The sequence below is a fragment of the Panthera leo genome, chromosome C2 (assembly GCF_018350215.1).
Source record: "Panthera leo isolate Ple1 chromosome C2, P.leo_Ple1_pat1.1, whole genome shotgun sequence".
In the NCBI taxonomy this organism is placed as follows: Eukaryota; Metazoa; Chordata; class Mammalia; order Carnivora; family Felidae; genus Panthera; species Panthera leo.
This window is the reverse complement of record NC_056687.1, coordinates 41,480,747-41,502,053: the sequence shown is the minus strand read 5'-3', so window position 1 is coordinate 41,502,053 and position 21,307 is coordinate 41,480,747. Positions and strand designations below refer to the sequence as shown.

At 34.8% G+C, this 21,307-nt stretch overlaps 2 protein-coding genes across 4 annotated transcripts in view; both read right to left on the bottom strand.

Annotated features, from left to right (window-relative positions):
- EPHA3 (EPH receptor A3) overlaps positions 1 to 21,307 on the bottom strand; it is a 346,338-nt gene that overhangs the window by 154,135 nt on the left and 170,896 nt on the right. The gene's annotated exons all lie outside the window — the stretch shown is intronic.
- On the bottom strand, positions 3,586 to 7,965 carry LOC122230344 (superoxide dismutase [Cu-Zn]-like). The gene is given in 3 exon segments (XM_042956146.1): positions 3,586 to 3,846; positions 3,849 to 4,149; positions 7,895 to 7,965. Coding segments are annotated over 3 exon segments (633 nt in total).

The following is a 21,307-nucleotide window of genomic DNA, read 5'->3' as shown; positions in this document are numbered from 1 at the left end:
TTTCCCTGCTTCTATATCTGGGTTGACAGATACCCCACTCAAGCTGTCTCTTGACTGACAAACACCTCAGTGGGCACGTTTTTCTTACGATAATGTTTGCAGATAATTCAGGGAACCTGTATCCCAGATTTGTATTCTTAAGGAATAATGTCAACTAGAATATGAAGTTCTAAAATGAGAATAAATCTTTATCTGAGACCATGCTTCATCCACCATAATTAAATGTGCTAGCACCGGCCATCTTAGTTTGAGTCTCACTCGCTTCTTTCCATGAAGCTATCTGTGAGGCAAAGCCAGTGCAAGGCCTGAAGAGAAGGACCTCTGCCTGAACTGCTAAAGCTTACATGGTTAAGAAGATAACACTGCCTCCTGTTTTGTTTGTTTGTTTGTTTAGAAAATTCTCTTCCCAGGTTTTAAGCATCCTCAATCGAAAGATAGCAATATTCATCCAACCTTAGGGAAGCGTCTCCTAAAACAAGATTTAATGTCACTGCCAAAACAGATCAATGGTAACACATTTGTGTGAGTGACTATTATCCACAAGACCAAAAAGCTTTTATTAATTCCGGGAGGTGCACTGAATTGTTCTTGTTCACTGGGTTATCAACTATGGTTCTTGTTCCAAATGTCTCATTACATAGTATGAGTGACACAATCAAAGCATGCTCCCCAACACTGTCCTTCTCAAGTCCATTTTCCTGTTGGCATACATGCCTGTGATAAAATGGTACATTTTAACAAACATAAAATAAAATAAGTTTTGTACACATGTTCACATGTGTCACACACACACACACACACACACACACACACACATTTTTTGTTCAAATATAAACATCAGGGAGTAATTTGCTAGATGGACCCAAATGATGTGATGATGTAACAGGTATTTCTATTACTAATTTGTAGATTTTAGTCAGGCTTTATGGTCCATTTGAAGGCACTGTGTTTATAGTTTGCAGGCTGCCATCTAGGTGCCAGATAGCTGAATGCATCTTACATTACCGATGAGGTCATCGTTGAGTAGCATGCTGAGAACAGCAAGACTATCACCGGGCTCTGGAAATGAGGCACAGTCATGAAAATGTGTGTCTTTATTTGTATCCTTTCATAATTTATTTCCACGAGCTTTCACTCTATAGTCAGTGTGCTATGGATCTTTGATAAGCACATTATAAACTGCTTTGCATTGCATCACATTGATCCACGCTATATTAGAGTTCTCCCATTGTTTGAACAAAGTATCTTATTCATCCCCATGTAATGCTCATGGCCCGTTAGTTTATAGAAAAATTTAGTCCTATGCTTTCAGTGTCACAAAACAAAACAAAACAACACAAAAAATGTAGGTTAGAAACGACTTTAAAAATTAGAAAAGAAGCTTTTTACGGAGGATCAAAAAATTGATTTGACCCTGTGGTGATAATCTCATGGTGAAATTAGTGACATAATTTGACCAAATTTGAAATTTGACTACATAATCTGTGGCAAAAAAAATTGACCTCTCAGGACATATTTAACTCATGTGTAATAATTCTGTAACAGTAGACCCCTCAAACATAACCAAATGGAGAAAGGCATGTTGAAGGGCTTAGTAAAATGTAAAGCAATATAAAATGCTAATGCTTAGAGTTTGTGTTTGTCTCTCTCTGTGTGTACAATATCAAATTAATATTATAATTATTTCAATTCTAAGTTTGCACCATAGAATCACAAAAATTGTGGAATTCTTACAAGAATAGTTTGCTTTACAAAAATTATATACTTCCCATGATAAGACATGTTATTTTATCTTACTGATGGCAACTCTGAACAAAAACATGTGGTATTTAGAAGCTGGAATAACAAAGATAACAGAGTGCAAGTCTCGTAACTTTTACTTTTTTTCCCTTCTGGTACTAATCACTAATATACTGTCTCTTTTCTTAAGTTATTTAGAAGTCACATCAGTGGTTAAACATTCGTCTTATATTTGATTATAAGACGTATATAATACATATGACGACAACAGCAGGGGGAGGGGAAAGCTATGCTCATAAAAACTTCCTATATTTTACCAGAGGCAATTTACTATCAACTTGAAGTAGATTTTGATAAGTTAGAGGTGTAGAAATCATTAAAAACCACCAAAAAAGTAACACAAAGAAGTGTGATTTAAAAGTTAAGAGAAGAATCAAAATGATGCGTAAATGAATTGTTGTATCAAAATCATGGTATAACAGAACCAGAAAAGATTAAAGGAGAAACAGAAGGGGAAAGAAAAAGCACTCAGAGAAACAGAAAAGAAGTAGCAAACGGCACACCTAGAGCCAAACGTATTAACTTTTACATTAAACATGAAAGAATGAAACACTCCACACATATGGCAGAGTCAGTGAAATTGGGTCAGAGAAGCAAGATTCGATTATATACTATCTATAAAACATACACTTTAAATTCAAAATCAAAAATAAGTTGGAAGTGAAAAGACAGAAGAAGATACAGCATGCAAATAATAGCATGAGAGAATTGGAGTAGCTATATGAACATCAGACAAAACAAACTTAAAGGAAATCAATGTTATTAGAAATAAGGAGAGACATAAAACAACATCAACACGGTGGGAAGAAAATACACTTATAAATGTACCTGAATCTAAAAATATAACAGAGAAACATAAAACACATATTGGTAAAATTTAAAGGAGAAATGTAAATTTAGAAATGAATACTTAAAACTGTTTTTATTCACAGACTACATGATTGTTTATACAGAAAACCCTAAGGACTCTATAAAAACAAGTTATTGTGGAGGCACCTGGGTGGCTCAGTCAGTTAAGCATCCAGCTTCAGCTAAGATCGTGATCTCTCGGTTCGTGAGTTCGAGCTCTGCCTAGGGCTCTGCATTGACAGCTCAGAGACTGAAGCCTGCTTCGGATTCTGTGTCTCCCTCTCTCTCTAACCCTCGCTCTCTCTCTGCCCCTCCCCTGCTCGCGCTGTTTCTTTCTCTCAAAAATAAATAAAACATTAAAAAAATTTAAAAACAAGTTATTGTGTAACTGTGAATGAACTTTCACATTTTAGGTTGTCTCTAAAATACACCATCTCCAATTTCTTAGAAGTTTTCTTAGGATTTGTGAGACTTATTAATAAATAGACATGATGAGCATTATTATAAGCCTTATCGTAAGTCCTTCAGCAAAGAGTTTACATGGTGATTTTTTTCTTAGAGTCTCAATTTAGATACTTTAATACATTCAAAATACAGTGCCATATGGTGTATTTGTTTATTGCGGGCTTGACTGAGAAGTAAAGAAATTCAGACAATTACTTTTAACCCCCATATATGATTATTAAGTCTGGTAAAGTACAGAGGTCATTGAAAGAGATATTTTTAACTGAGTCTGAGTTTTATAAGATTATACAGATCTTCTAAGTGATCATAAATCAGTTCTCATTACAGGTACCTAAAGCAATTAAAAAGTCACAAAAATTACACTTTTAGGGTTACAGTGTTTAATATTTTTCAAGTTAAATTTCTACAACTAGCAAGATAACGTATGAGTTACTAGGACTCAGACGATGTTCTAGGGAATACAGGGAATATTTACTTGGAGATCCCAACTACACTGCAAGCTAAACGATGGCCAGCGTTTCCTGTTTGTGTACTTTCTTCACTTCCACCTTTGCCCAAGCCATCTGGTTTTTCACGGACCTCCACGGTGTGGCCAGTGACGGAATGGTCTCCTGACAGTGCAGTCAGAGAAACTTCCATAGACACACTGGCCCCGCCATCTTTGCCAGAAATCACATTACCCAGGTCCCTAACACTTCTCTCCTGATCCTTTGGTTCACCATGTTTTTTTTTAACAGAGGATCAAAGTGAGGACCTGCACTGGTGTAGCCTTGTGAGTTACCTGCAGGTTGATGGACGTGGAATCCATACTCGCCTTTGGTCAATCCTGTAATGGCTCCTGATGCCACAACAGGCCCATTTTTTTTCTGCACGAAATGGACAGTGCCCTCCACACAGCCCTGGCCTTTCAGCGTGCACACAGCCTTTATCTCTATGACTTGGGAGGGCAGCGGAGGACGCCACATAAGATGCTGACACCACGTTACATGTTGACTTTGTTGTTCCCACAGGTCAGAAATATATGTGACCAAAGGCCTGAAACAAGTAAACCAAAAAAACCTTTGTGGAGGAATTGGCTGACCACAGGAAGTGAGGTGCCAAGACTGTGAAAAGCCACACAGATTTCACACTTCCACTTCTAAAACTTTCATTGTCCTTTAATTTACTTTAAGGATTTTCTTTTCATTTTTCGTGTCTCTCTGTCCCTCTTTTTTTCCACAAAATTGTGCCTAAGTTGTACCATCCCCAAAGCCACTCTTCACTATTCTTGCCAATTCCACATCTGACAACAAGTCCCAGAATATTTTCAGACATTACATGGAAAATGTTCTAAGTTGCACTGCCAGCGATGAAGTGTTGAAAATACAAGTGCCTGTGCCAAGGAAGAATACTCTGAGGTCAAAGAACCTTTTGGAAGTATTAATAAAGTAGATAATAAACAATTCCAGAGTTGGCATTTGGTGAAGAAAGACAATCCATATTCACTAAATCAGAACAATAAACATGAATTTTAAGAGACACTTAATGGCTTGGACCATGATTCTCCTAAATCCATCGGGTCTTTTGGCTGGCACTAAAGAGAACATTGAACTTGAGCACATCTGAAAATTCTGAAAATGCCTTGACTCAATTATGATTATGATTTGTTTCTTTCCAGCCTAAGTGAATGATACACATGGAAACAAAATGCAGAATTTTAAAATCTGTCTCTGTTACTCAAATCCCAATATCACCTTTCGTTCCATTTTGGACACCAATGTTTGCATGGTTTCACTTAGATTGTTGGTTGACACGGTAAAATGTCAAAAGTAAGAACAAAGAAAAGGTAATATTCACCATAAAGTCCATTTCTCCAAAATGTCAGCACTCCTTTGTCAAGGTTAACAGTTAGGGGAACAAAGGAAAATGTGTTGAAGTTAAATTCTTTCATTTTATATTTTTTTCTCTTTGCAATCCAGAATCTGAAATACACTTTTCCTTTTTCTTTCTTTCCTTTTTTTTCTACATCGGGAGGGTCATTATGTATTTTCTCATTAAAAGAAAAAAAGAGAGAAACTATTAAATAACAGGAATGATCATTCATAGAATACTTACTCTTTGTCAGGTATCTTCCTGACATTTTATTTAATTTTCACTATAATCCTTTATATCAGTATCATTATGAGCTCCATGATAAAGGGGATAAAACCAAGTATAGATAAGTGAAATAACTAGCCAGGAAATGGATAAGAATCCAGGCGTTTTGTTTTAAAGACTGTGCTGCTAATCTCTATGCTTATAAAACAAAACAAACAAAACAATGACAGGCTAAGATATCTCCAAAACACTAAAATTTGCTTTTTACTATGTTGATACTTAATATATTTATTAACACATCAGCAGTCCAACTAGATAATCTAGGTCTTATATTCAAACAGCTAACAAGTCTTAACAGTGATGCATTGCTGGGAGATTTATTTTATTTACTGATTTCCAGGAGTTCATTATTAATTAATAGGTGTTTTACTTAGCAGAATGTGCTCCTGCCTTTTGGAGAGGTGAATAAGTAAGGTTTTTGGATATTGCGGTAAGATCCAGAATATGAAAAAAATGCAAAAAAAAAGATAGTTTATATCAAGAAATGGAGGAACTAAAATAATTTAAGCTAAACTACATCTCCCCAAAGTGCTTTTAAGTTAAGTTATTTATCAATAAAATTATACAGCTTAGAAACACTATTGAACACTAAGACTTTTTTATGAAAGCATTTCATAATTTTCCCAAAGCAGTCTGACATTATTCTGTGCATTTATAGAGATAATTGTGAGAGTCTCTTCAATTTTTACTTTTTCTTTAAAGTTATTATATTCTATATTTTTCCTATCCCTTAAAATTAGTGCCCTCATGATCTAATATGCTTTTCTACTTACTTGTCCTTTACTTTTATAGATCTGCTATATATATATAAAGAACCCTGGTTTGAACTGCTCAACGGGTTGTACAGATATCAGCTCATTAAAAACTCTACTGTGAGACAGTCTGTGGACATTTTAGAAATTGTGCCACTTTCTACTTAGAACAGAGAATTTAAGGCTTGTGAAGATCACCCTGTGGGTTTTCCATCAGAGATGTGACTTGCTATAAGAATCTTCATTCTGAAGTAATGAGTCCAGTTTTGCTGAGCTTTATTTAATACACAAGATGTGGAACTTATAGTGACAAAAACCACGGGATTTGAGAGTGATGTGAAACAGAATATTTGTGTGTATGGAGGTATTTTACTGTGTAGAAAGAAGACAGGAAGGATGGACCCAAATATCTCTCAAGGCCTGTAAGTCTGTATTCAGTTACTTACTAAAAACATTTAGAAGTCTGACTTAAATTCCTGTTGACACGGGAAACCCAGGCTTGGCACTAAAACTGAGTGTTCTTATTTGAAGGCTATCAAATAAATGAATTAAAATAACCTTAACAGTAAAGACTAAGCTACAGGATTAGTGCTCTGAATACGAGCAATAGGTTATTAAAGGCCCAGACAGATGTGGGGCTCTGTGTGTGTGCATGTGTGTGTGTATGTACATGTGCAAGGCAGGAGGCCGGAAATGTGTGGCGCTCTTCACCAAAAAAACCTCATGACTTTGAGAGTCTAACACTAACAATTAGTACTTCTCTCTCTCATACTCCCTCCACCTGCATGTGATTCTCACAACGTCACCCATGTTAGATATTACCAATTATGATTGCTCATATTCATTAGCCTCTCCTCCAATGGTTTATAGATGAGCTCAAGACGCTCCTTTTCTGACCAAAACAAACAAAAGAATATCCTCTCATAGTCCCCTTCTCCATGCTGAAGTAACTATTAATTTTGTTTCCAAAACAATTATGGAAAGGGTATCCTCTCCTGTTTCTACTTTCTTATGCCCATTAACTCTCCAACTTTTACCAATTTAATGGGAAGAATTGGGATAAAAGGCAAGATCAGTCCTTCAATTGTCAAACCTCAAGGGGCTTCTTCTTTACTTTCTTGCAGTCTACAATGTTGAGACATCTTTTTTTTTTTTACTTATATCTCAAAAATTTCTAAGAATTTTCTCAAGTATTTTACTGTCTTTTTACTCTCCAACTTCTCAAATATTTCTAAGAATTTTTCTGTTTGCCTCCTAAATATAGTGATTAGGGACCGGTGATCATTCATATGAAAATGTATTCAAAAAAAGATTGAATATCTTCCTTAACCCATTGCCTTTGCCACTTAATCTGTTTTACATATGCATTCAATATTAACCTTCTTTGTTTAAAACTGTTTACTTATTTATTTTGAGATATATAGAGAGAACACATATGCACAGGGGAGGGGCAGAGACAGAGGGAGACAGAGAATCCTAAGCAGGCTCCACACTCTCAGCACAGAACCTGACGTCGGGCTCGATGCCACAAACCATGAGATCATGACCTGAGCTGAAATCAAGAATCAGATACTTAACTGACTGAGCCATCCAGGCACCCCACAATATTAAACTTCTTAATTAACTATTATTATTGACACAGAATTACTGAGTTGCATTCAGATCATTATTCCCAGCTCCTTTTACACAAACCTCTTCACCACTCTGCAAATCTCAATACCTCACTCTTACCACCTGCAGCCAACTATAACCAAGGTGTGCTTCATAATGTTTGCTGAGTTGAACGTCACCTCTCAGCTCAAAATCTATAGTTGCAAATTACCGGCAAAGTTCAAACATCACTCCTTAACTATAGTCGATAAATAATTGGTTCCCTTCTCACTTATTCCTACCTGTTTTCTACTATTTCAGTTAGGACTTTTAGTTTAACCTTCACTTCAACATTCTCAGTTGCTTCCTGCATCAGGGCTCCACATTTTCTCCATTGCGTGTCCCTCCCTCTACTCCAGGTCATAGCAAGCTTCCTCTATTAAGCTTCTGTTTACTTCTCATGTTTGATGATCCTAGATAACACTGATGCCCTTTCTCAAACTTCTTTTGTTCTTTCTTTTTTTGTAGTATATATTCATCACTAAGTCTCTCTCTATATATGTATATACACACGTACACATATACAGTGTATGTGTGTATATATATTTATGTATACGTATACATATATATACATATACATATGGAATGTTGTATTTACAAACTGTACCATGTACTTTACCTTTACTTATATGTAGTTTTGTTATCTAATACTTTTCACGTGTAGGTCTTTTTCTTTACCGTTGTGCAGTTAGATCTTGGATAAAAGTGATTTAACGCTATATTATCTTTCTTAATACATTTCACACAGTTTAACTCAAGACCAAACATATAATGCATACTCAACAAATACTTGGTGGTTGCTTAAATGGGGCTAATAATATTTAAGAATTACCAAGACTTCATTGGATGATTCAGGCAATCGACGTTTTTAATGATTGCATTCTGTGGAGTCACTCTTAAATTCCAATAACTGCTAGATGCTATAGTCCATCACAATATTTAAATTTCTAATACTTTATTTGGTGGTTTTGTTTTCTTTGGTCATCATTAGTTTTTTTTTGTTTTGTTTTGTTTTGTTTTGTTTTTTGTGTGTGTGCTAAGATTCTTCACTTGAAAACCCCAAGGCTACCCCAAAACTGGTCAAGAATGTTCCCCTTCTAGAAACATTCAAGATAATTTTAGGATTTTTTGTTTTTCCATGATTATGCTAGATGATGATAATTATGATGATGATGATGATGGAGATGATGATGGTGATGTTAGTGTCTCTAGGTTTAAACAATCTCAGGTACAATGTAAACATAGAGAAGACACTTTAAAAATCTATGCATCAGGAAAACTGAAATTTGTCAAACTTCCTGACACCTACGAAAATGTAGTCACTTACACTAGTGCACAGACGTTAATACAAAATATAATGTCAAACTACTGTTCTTTAAATTTGAAGTTACAAATATAGGTCTAATGTTTTGAAATGTGAGAGGAACAAACAAATACCTTAATATGAGAATTTTTCAAATTTGAAGTTTTCTTTATTCCTAACCAAAGAAGCCCTTGAAAGTGCTTCATCGAGAAAGGATTGGATCAAATTGAAAAGGACAAATTTCACAGTTGGCAAGTATCACCTGACAAGTATGGACAACACGGATCTCTACTCTCAGCTTTCAGCCTAGCCAAACCACAGCACAGTCAGGACCAAACAGACGCAAACCCACGGGGCTTTTCTGAGGATTACTCACAATTTGCTATGAATGAATGGCTAGACTGAGCTTAGGTGAACCGACCTGGAAAAGCCAGTCTGATAATCTATCAGACCTGAATTTTATAACATTAATTTTACTGCCATTATACAGCCCATATCTTTGTTTCCCAGAGGTCTAACCCAAAATTCCACTATAATTTGTCATTTAGAACTTTAATATGGTCACTTAAGTACTTTCTGGAATACTTTGTTAAGATGGTTGAAGTAGGAAAATTAAATTTTCTGAAAGCCAGCGCTAACATGAAGTCTATGGTAACCACAAATATTCATGGTGTCATCTAACAACCTCAACTTCTGCTTTCATTATAATTTCAATAGAGTTAATTGTCATGAGGTGACTTAAATACTCTGCCTAGAGTCCAATGGATATGATAAAATAAAATAAAAATAAAAAAGTAATTGAGAAAAATGTGTTTGAACACTTCAGTTAGAATTTTGGCTTCGCCGTTTATAAATTCTGTCACCTTAAACAGATGACTTAACCTCTTTGTGCCTCCAGTTTTCACCTGTATAATGGGGACCAAACCACTACCTCTCTCATACTGTGATTATTGAGATTAATCACTATTAACTGTAGAATGCTTAGAATATCTCCTAAAACAGAGTAAGTACATAAAGAATACTGGTGACGATGAAGGTGATGGTGAGGACAATGACAAGGACTATTGTACAGCTACATCTGCCAAGGTACCAAATGACTGTAGCAGTAATAACTCCACATCATAGTAGTCTCTTATTTTTGCATCCATGGTTCCCCTTTTAGGAAATACAGGTTTCCATGAAAAATTACTTTTGTTCTACATGGTATTTAACTTGGTACTTTATTGCTAACTTGTTAGAATAACAAAAGCAAGTTGTTTTCACAAAGTTTTATTCTCTGCACTGTAAAATAGAGTGAACCAATCCGATTGAACATACATTGTGAGGAGAAAGGAGGCAAATCCAGGAAAGCACAGATCTGAAAGTGGGAGCAGCCAAAGAGTTGATATGATCAGCATGGACAACGGTGCAAACACTAAGGTCAGTAAAGACACATTATAGTTTCCCATCTAACAATCAAGAATCCCAAATATATAGTAGAATGAGTGAATTTCAAAAGTAAACAGATATTAAAGAGTAGGTTTCAGAAATGTGAAGTGGCCTATTCATGTTACACAATGAGAAAGTAGTAACATTGGGAAATATTTATTTATGATTTTCTAAATATCAATCTAATATTCTTTCCTCTACCTTATGTGATGGGTTCAAAAAGGAATGGCCTGTACTTACAAACTTTAAAATTATTTACAAATTTTCACAGAATAAAACTAGAATTACAACATGTCAAATTTATCCTCTATTAATAGGTGGTATAATCTGTCATTCAAAGTAATACTTTTCTTAGCCTTTACTTCTTCTTTTAAACTATAGCAATGTTTATGTGCTGTGCTAAACAGCTCATTATGTTGAAAATTATAAAATCACAGAGAGGACTAAAATAGATATTCAGAATGGGAAGATGATTAACACAGTAAGAAAAAAAAAGATAATAAAACAAACAAAAAAAAGGTGTGAGAAAATGGGAAGTATTGCAAGTATATATGGGACATGGGATAGTTCTTAAACTAAAAATGATTCCTGGGGCATGTGGGTGGCTCATTCGGTTAAGCATCTGACTTCAGCTCAGGTCATGATCTCACAAGAGTTTGAGCCCCCTGTCCCACTCTGCTGACAGCTCAGAGGCTGGAACCTGTTGCAGATTCTGTGTCTCCCTCTCACTCTGTGCCTCTCCTGCTCACGTTGTTTCTCTCCCTCAAAAAAATTAAACATTAAAAAAAACTTAAATACAAAAAGTAAAATAAATAAAAATGATTCCGGATGCAAAAGAGAGGGATGCTCTATATTAAACTTGTTAAGCAATGCAGTTTTAAATAGTCAGAAATGAAATTTTCATTTTTTAAATTTCCTTTAAAAATTTTTAATGTTTGTTTATTTTTGAGAGACAGAGAGAGACAGAGTGTGAGAGGACAAGGGGCAGAGAGAAAAGGAGACACGGAATCCAGAGCAGGCTCCAGGCTCTGAGCTGTCAGCACAGCACAGAGCCTGATGCAGGGCTCAAACGCACTAACTGTGACCTGAGCCGAAGTCAGACACTTAACTGACTGAGACAGCCAGGCACCCCGAGAAATGAAATTTTCAAAAAGTTTTAAACATGTGACTAGAGAAGATCAACCTCAAAGTAGGATGCTCATTAACCTAATGACACTTTTGGAAACACTTACAGTCATAAATTCATCAAATATTTATTGAGTGGTAACAGTGTTCCATGAACTTTTCAAGGTGCTTAAGATTCATCAGGAAACAAAACAAATAACCCTGCCCGCTCGGAGTTGACATTGTAGTGTGCACTGAACGGCAGGGAAGGAAAGGGGAGAGAGAGAAAGGAAACAGACAATAAGTCAGGAATATAATGAATATGTATATTATGTTTTCTGTTAGATACAACAGTAATTAAAATGAAAAAAAAATAATATGGGAAGTTAAGAAAGTTAAGAAGCGTGTGAGAGGAATATTTAAATAGAGCAGTCAGCTTGTCATGGATGTGAGCAAATACTTCATGGAGGTAAGGACGTTTCTCATGCAGATACCTAGAAAAACTTTTCCTGGACTAAAACCAGCCAGGACAAGGGCCCTAGGATGAGGATATAGTTCAGGAACTTTAGGGAGTCCAGTGTGTCCAGCGCGGTGGAACTGATGGGGGAGATGAGTCCCGAAAGTCAAATTATGTATGGAAATCAAAGCCAGTATAAGAATTCTGACTTCTATCTTAAATAAATGGGGAATCCATGGAGGGTACGGGCAGAGGGGAAAATGAACTGGCCAATTTGAAAACATCCTCGTGTCTGTCTTAAGAATAGATGGTAGAAGGGTAACAGGGGCTAAAATCAGACCTCAAAAAGGGGCGCCTGGGTGGCGCAGTCGGTTAAACGTCCGACTTCAGCCAGGTCACGATCTCGCGGTCCGTGAGTTCGAGCCCCGCGTCAGGCTCTGGGTTGATGGCTCCGAGCCTGGAGCCTGTTTCCGATTCTGTGTCTCCCTCTCTCTCTGCCCCTCCCCCGTTCATGCTCTGTCTCTCTCTGTCCCAAAAATAAATAAAAAACGTTGAAAAAAAAAAAAATTAAAAAAAAAAATCAGACCTCAAAAATACAGCCCACACTGGACTAGACAGGAAGTGGGGAGTTTGTCGCTAACAGACTAAGTCTGGTGAAGTGCTGGTGAGGAAAATTTTATCAAAAGCCGCGGCTTGATCCAAAGATCCAACCACCTTTACATTTACATCCAAGTGAGTAGCAAAGCAGGTTCTATGGTTACTACAGGAACTGGAAGTTGTCTTAGTTGTGAGTTTCAACAGATTGTCAGTGTAAAAGAAAATAAAGGTGTTCAACGGTTTGAAACTAGGCACAGAGAAGAAAAGCAGTTCTGCGTCAGCTCTCATTTAGTGAAATACATAAAGAGACAGCAAGTTCGAACTCCCCTTGGTGACTTTAGACAAAAAAGCACAGAGTTACACAAAGGCCTATCTGAACTATCTGCGAGTGGCAAAAGTTTTCTGCACTAAACTTTTTGTTTTTCTTCCTGGTGTAAGAAGTCTATTTTTTTTTCAGACCATAAAAAAATAGTTGGCTTTATTTTTAGTCTCCTGAATATATTACAGAGACTAATAAAAACAACACGAGATGGCTATCTGTTTGAAATGTTCCCCAATAATCAAAATATCTCTCAAGTATCATTTTTAATGTGGACTAACTTGTCTCCTTCACATTTTTGTAAAGGAACTGATATTTATAGACATATGTATAGGAGTAACAAGAATGCATGACAACGAGTTCCAATGTAATAAATTATCCCCTCCTTATCTCTCTCCTGCCCTGGCTTTCTTCCTTCCTTTCACCTTTTCCTTTCTTCCTTTTCCCTTCCTTGCTTTCTTTCTTCCTCTTTTCCAGATATTAAGGTTTATTTTAAGATCATCCTTTTGAATTAAAGAGAAAAGATTTTTAAAAACTGGCACGGGAAAGAAGCTTTTGAAGACAACAGTGAACAGAGACAGAAAAGAGCAGCTATAGGTATCACGAATGGAAAAAACAGAGATAAAACATGTGCGGGGTAAACACCATCAGTCAACATTATTTTAAAAGTCAAGATACAGTTTGAAAAAAAGGAAGGGGAAAAGAATAAGTTCAAATGCTACTTTACATAATCCTGTCATAAATACTGTTCTTGGACAATACGATATTGTTTTTGAAATTCTAATGTCCTTTAGAATGAGAGACCTATATAGAAGATCAATAATAAGGAGCTATACTTTAGGAGAGGATTAAGCAAGTAGGGAACCACTATGGCTCTAAATTCAGAGAACATAAAGACATTCTGAAGATTTGCAGATATCTTAAAACATGTGGGGAGAAGGATATTAGAAAAATAAGCAGCCATGATATACACATGAAATGAATCCCATATGGTATTCTTCATTCCCACACAACGTCTTTCACCACTTTGCTTCTGACTGCAATTCTCTAATCATTCCCACCTACTCAGTGCCTTATTCTCAACTTGTACTGAGTTAGCATAGAGTCAAACTCCTCAAACGGATATGGAATAAAAGGCTTTTGTACCTCCCACAAAGCAAGCTAAACGTTAGGATCCCTTTTGTTCCATTATATCAACTAGAATAGAGTATAAAGAGAGGCTTTTATAAAGTAGATAAAAAGATGATCAATAGCAGGCAAAGGAATTAGAAGGAGGAAAAATGGTGTCATCGTATGGAAGGATTTTATTCAGTACTACAATTTAAAATTATGTGACAGCATGAATATGATTGACTTTAGAGTAAGGACTAAATAGATTGCTCTTTTAATTACAGATGATGCAACTTTGGGGATTTTATAGGTTGGAAAATAAAATGAAAAAGCTGAGGCAATGGCATTCCCTAACATGACATGTGTTTTATGTATTTATTTATTTGTTTGTTTGTTTGTTTAAATTGTCCAGACAAGATTCTTTCATTGGTGTAAGTAAAGTTTTTCTAAAGTGGCGAAGTAGTCAGAGTTTTGAATACACCCAAAGTTAAAAAGATCAATGTTCACAAAACAGCCACATCACATTTTGTTTCAGTTCCTTACACCCCCGATGTGTTCTAATACATCATACACTTATTCTTATAGAGCTTATCAACACCAATATAATATCCTAGATTAACAATCCAGGGTATGTTCTGTTATGTTGAGCTTCTTAGGAAAAAAAAATATATCCTCATTCATGGAAATTTGTGGAAAAGATTATAATTTCAACTCTAAATAAGTATCCTGTGGTATTTTACACTTAACTCTCAATTTACACAATTTATATTTACTGAAATGCATTAGGATTTACATGACTGTAACTATTCCTTGAATATAGTTGCTGAATCCATAACAAACACCCACAAGCATGGGGAGATGAAAATATTTAAATATGTAAATCAAGATATCCTATGACTTGGTTTAATTAATATGAAACCCAATTTTATTACTGAGAGTGACATTTATTAATCCCTTGTGTGTGGTAATGTGCTAGTCTTTGTTCAAAGTAAGCTCAGTAAAATCTCTTTTAAGACTGAAGATATGTTTTATTACTAAAAGTGACATTATCAAATGTTTCTATCAAAAATATCTCACAATATATCACTCCAAATAATCGTGGCAGCTTAAAAGTGGAAAATTGAGAAGACTGAACATTTACCCTACAATGCAGCTGAAACTCAAAACATTTTTGAAAACTCTTTTTTGACATTGTCACAAGAGACATTTTATGAGCCACATGAGAAATTTTTCCTAAGTGTTTTAAATCCATGATTCATTTTCTTCTCTTCTTTTCTTTTTATCCCTAAATGGCCTTTCTTATTTGGTAATTCATTTTACCCACCAGGTTTGACTCTGGATAATTCTTAACAACTATGAAAATTCAGCTTAGACAAGAAGTTCAATTTATCTGGGGGTGGGGGGAGGAATCAAAATGTGTTGCTATTGCATTTATTTAAAGAATGGGTCATAGGTTCTGAAGGTATGACTTGGTACCTTCACAGAAGGATCAGACACACTACTTTATAAACAGGTCTCACATATAACATAACTTAAAAGTGAAGGAGCAGAAAGATACTCAGAAGTCTCTGGAGAACAGGTATGGCAGTGTGGTAAGAAGACTTAGGCTATACGTTTTGAGACATTTCACTTTTAAGGAATTGGCTTTGCCACACAGGATTTCCTTTATTAAAATAAATGGCAGACACTATATTGACTCAGTATATCTTAGGACAGAGCAGTGCGACATTGCGGCTAAAAACCTGAGCTCTGAAGTCAGTGAAGGTTGAAATCTGGCTCCAAATCTTATTACCTGAGTGACACAGGGCAAACTTCAGACAATGGAGATAATTGTTGAAAGTATTAAATGAGATCATCTGAACAAAACTGTTTAGCATGGTGTCTGGACACACAGTATGTATTAAGTATTTCAGTCCTACCATTTTCTCTTTGCTTCTTAGCTTGTATCCCTGAGTATGCAGTTTTGTCAGTACATCTAACTTTACATATATTGATAACGTTAAATGAGTTCCAAGAATAGTTTATATTGATGTTCCTTTTACCGCTTCTATTACAGAAAAATAAATGAGTTGGAATAAATACTACCTTCCTGATAGAAAGAATATCATCCAATGGGGGAAAGACAAGACATCTTGGTCTTGAGACTTTAATAGTTCCTGTCAATTAGAAGATTTACTGAGTAGCTACACAATAAACAAAATGAAGTAATCACAATTATCCAAGGCATAAATCTATTGTGGTTCAAGTCCTGGTAAATACTAGCACTACTGTTTTAAATTATTTCTTTGTTGGGCTTAGGGGAAAACATAATGTGACAACAAAAATAAAATAATCTTATGTCCAAAAAAGAAAAACTGATGTAAGTGATACAGAAACCTGTAGTTATTTCGGTTGTCATACCTTCTCAGAATGTCGGTAGGCAAAACTATGAGAGTAGTTGCTACATAGTGCTATCAGAATTGTTATTTAAGGCTAGATATTTCGCAAATCAATTATATTTTACTGTTTGGCATACAGTGTTAGCCAGACTCCTGCACAAAATATTTTCTTTAAAGCTATGCCTACACCATTTTAATGGTAATTACTGATAATAAGAAACCAGGTTCTGGAGCTGGATATATTGAGATTCAAATCCTGACCCTGCCACTTCTTGCTATCACCTTGAGCATAAGTCTCAGATCAATATCCTCATTTGTAAATTGCAGACACTCATAAAGCTTATAACCATGCTGTGATGATTGAATGAGATAGTCCAGGTACAGAATTTTGCATAGTGCCTGCACATATTGTACATTTAATAAGTATTTCTATTTATTATTATTTTATTCTACTATGATTACTTTTCTTTGGTCCATTTTAGTTTTAGCTTTCCACACTAAGCTCTGCTGATGTTTCACTTTCTGTTGATAGTTTCATTATGCTCTTTTATCTAAATGTCAGTTATCTTAGAAATTTTCCTCTTTTTCTTTCCTGCATGCAATCATCAATCACCAACCACTGCCAATTTATATGTAATCCTTTTCCTGTCTTTTCTTTTCATCCATACAACCAACCTATTAATTTTGTTTAGATAGGTATAAGTTTCTTACTATTTTCTCTAATATTTGTTTCCCTGTCACTTCATCCTGATTATTCTTGTTCAAAATGTGAGCATCCTATTATAAACTTGTTCCACAATTTTAATTGTTTATTGCTGCCTTTATACAAAGTAACAAACTCAAAGTTTCTAAAAACTAGAATTTATATACTTTTTCAAACATATTATCATCTTTTACTACCCTTTTACTTAAAATTATCTCTTCTTTAATCATTTATCACAACACACTTCTAATAGGCGGTGTTTACCTACATGGAAAGATTTTCTCCAAATGAATAGACCAGCCTCAGAAAATTTACCAACACTATACTTTGTCTATGTAGGAGTCTCTAAATGCATAATCCTCAGCAAATTCTTACAATGTTGAACTCTTGTGTTTACAAACCAGTTAGTGGCTAATTATATACTGTTTTAATTTGTTCTATAATATTTAACTGACCTACACCCCATACTTTTTATTCATTTTAAGCATCTGTAGCAGACATTATTTTATAAGCTTTTATGCCTTTCTCAATACCTCTGATACTTAATTTTAAAATACAAATAACTATTTTAAGAGACTAATACATAACAAAACTCAATCCTTAACTCCTGACCAAGATAGAATACCAGGGACTGGATTTATTAGAAGAAAAAACAAAACAAGGAACAAAAAAAAAAATATGAAAGAGTAGTTTTTAAATCACTGAATATCAGGGAACAAAAACTGATCCTCAAGAAAAAGTAAATAGATCGGATTAACACTACAATGTAACATCTTACTGCCTTCAGATATCCCAGGCTACAACACAAGGAGGAGGAAGCAGGACAAAGCAGCTCAGGAAACTCCCTGATTTCAGGAGGTGAAGCTGAAATTCCAGGGAAACCAGACAGATCAGAGTTCTCAGGAAAGAATACCAGAGAGGAGACAACTGCATAGACAGAGATGAAGGGCATCTGTGAAAGATGCTTCTTCAGCTTCCAGCAGAGTACTGAGCAGCCCATGTGTGAGAAAACCCTCTTGAGTCCAGGGAAAGAACTACGCAAAAGGATTGGAGGCTTCGTGGTTGATGCTCCCACAAGACTCGGAGAAATGCTTGCTCCCACCAGCCAAATTGAAAAACCTCAAGATTCATGGAACATTAGGTACAGTACATAGAAGTATCTTGCATCAATTGGGAGGAATACTCAAATGTTGGTGTCATACTGCTCTGATTCCACATAACAAATCTTAAAAGCAAAATTTACAAGGATCATACTATTTCTCAATAACTTAACTGTGTCCCATAAAAAAAGTTCAAGAATAATTACAGGGATACAAAAATACTTCCCACTCAAGAAGGTGAAAATCACAATGATTGGCACCCCCCTCCAAAAAAAATTACAAGCATGTAGAAAAATACAATCATATTGAAGAGGAAAATCGATAAACCAAAATCAACCCAGAACTGTCATAGATGTTAAAATTAGTAGGCATGGACATCAGCAGTGTTATTAAAACTATATTCCATATATTCAAAAAGTTAAATACACAAGGAAGGAAATAAAAAGGATCCAAATAAATTTCTAAAGATAAATATTACAACAGCCCAACCGGCTCAGTCTATAGAGGATGTGAGATTTTTTCTCAGAGTTGTGAGCTCGAGCCCTATGTTGGGTGTCGAAATTACATTAAAAAATTATAACATCTTATATAAAAACTACACTAAACTGGATTGGTAGCAGCACAAATGTTATAATGAAAAAGATTCATGAGCTTGAAGGCATGGCAATAGAAACTACCTAAAATGAAGAATACAAAGAAAAACAATTTAAAAAGTGAAGAGCATCCATGAACTTAAGGCCTACTTTAATTGGCCTGATGCATGTGTAACTGGAGCTCCCAATGGGGGAATATTGAAAAAAATAATAATTGAATTTTTTCCAAACTTTGATGAAAACTAAAAACCCACAGATCTAAGATTAATAAATCCCACTCCCAAGACAAAGAAAACTCCACCAAGGCACTTCATAAACAAATTGTTCCAAACCATAATGGAGCCAATCTGAAAAGCAATCACAGATGTGACACTTCACATAAAAGGAAATAACTATCACAATATATTTCTCACCATAGAATAAAAATGGTGGAAAAACATCTTTAAAATATTGAAAGAAAAAAATAGAATATTAAAATTCTATTCTCAGCAAAGTATCTTTCAAACAGAAGGGTAGATAAACTTTTTCAGTCAACCAAAGGTGAAGGATTTATCACCAGCAAACTTAAACAACAAGAAATGTTGATGGGAATCGTTCAGGAAGAAAGAAAATGATACTAGATAGGAATATAGATTTACAGAAAGAACTAAAGATAACAGCATTAGTAACTACACTGGTAATTATACAAGAGTTGTAAATATTTTAATTTTTCGAAAATACAATTGGATTTTTTAAGTTTATTTATTTAATTTTGAGAGAGAGTGTGTGCATGCACATGCATGCAAACAAATGAAAGGGGCAGAGTGAGAGGGAGAGAGAGAGAATTCCAGGCAGGATCTGCACTGATAGTACAGACACGTTACTCAAATTCACAAACCATGAGATCGTGACCTGAGCCAAAATCAAGAGTTGGAGGCTTAACCAACTGAGCCACCCGGGTGCCCCTATAACTGGATTTTTAAACTAAAATATGAACAATGTATTATTAGATTTATAGTCTATGTATAAAGGTAAAATAATGCTTAAAGCCTAGGGGGTAGAAAAGGAAGTATACTACTACAAGATTGTCATACTATACATGAAATTGCATAATATCATTTAAAGGTGGGCTATGATAAGCTAAAAATATACATAATAACCCTCCTAAAACACTAAAAAAGAACTAAAAATAAAAGAGTGAGAATTTGATTAACTAACAAAGGAAATAAAATAGAATCATAAAAATATACTTGTTTAACCCAAAGGAACAAAAAACAAGAAAACAAAGAAAAAAGGAACAGAGAAGAAAAAACAAATAGCAAGGTAATGACTTAAACCTATCAATAATCACAGTAAGAATAGTCTAAACAGCCGAAAAAAGGCAGAAATTGTTAAGTTAGATTTAAAAGCAAGACAAAACTGTATGCTCAATATAGACACATACAGGTTGAAAGTAAAAGGATGGAAGAGATATAATATTCTAACACTGGAAAAAAGAAAGCTGAATGATTATATTAAGTCAGACAGATGGGATTTCAGAATAAAGAATATTGATAGGATAAAATTCATCTCAAAGTGATAAAGATGTGAATTAATCAGGAAGACACAATCACATACATGCTTATTTATACACATGAAGACAGAGTTGCATGAAGAAAAAAAATAAAGAACTGCAAGGAAAAACAGACAAATACATATTAGCGGGTGGAGATTTCAATACCTATCTCTCAATAACTGGCAGAACAAGTTTGGAGAAAATCAGTAAAGGTAGAAAAGACTTGGCCAACACAGTCAACCAACTTGAACTAATTGACAAAAGAACACTCCACTCATATTACATACCTTCCTTATGGTCACACAAAACATTTATAAGATAGATCATGTTTTGGGGCATAAAACAAGCCTAAATAAGTTTTAAAAGATTTAAGAGACACAAATTTTTTTGAGACCAAAACTGAATTAAGTTCATAATCAGTAACAGAAAGACTTCTGAACAAAATACCCAAATACTGGAAATTAAATAAGAACACTGTAATAAAACTTAGTTCAAAGAGGAAATACAAATGTAAATTAGAAAGCATTTTAAACTGAATGAAAATGAAAATATAACATATTAGGGTTTAGACAGTGCCAATAAAGCAGTACTTAGAGATAATTTATAACACAAAGTATCAATATTAAAAAAGAAAAATCTTAAATCAATGACCTCAGCTTGCCCATGGAAATACAACAAAATTAGAATAAGAATGGGAAGAAGAAGAAAAGGAAGAAGAAAAAGAAGAAGAAGAAGAAGAAGAAGAAGAAGAAGAAGCAGCAGCAGAAGGGCAGATTAAATTAAAAATAAGCTGAGGAAAGAAAATAAGATCACAACATAATTTGATAAAATAGAAAACAAAGGGATGGAGAATATCAATGCAATCAAAAGATAGATCTTTGAGAAGATCGGTGAAATTGAAAATGGGAGAATAAAGGAAAAATCACAAATTACAGATACCAGGAATAAGAGAAATGACATTACTACAGATTATATAGCATAGAAATATAATGGTAAGTGGCTATTGTGAAAAATTTTATTCCAATAAAT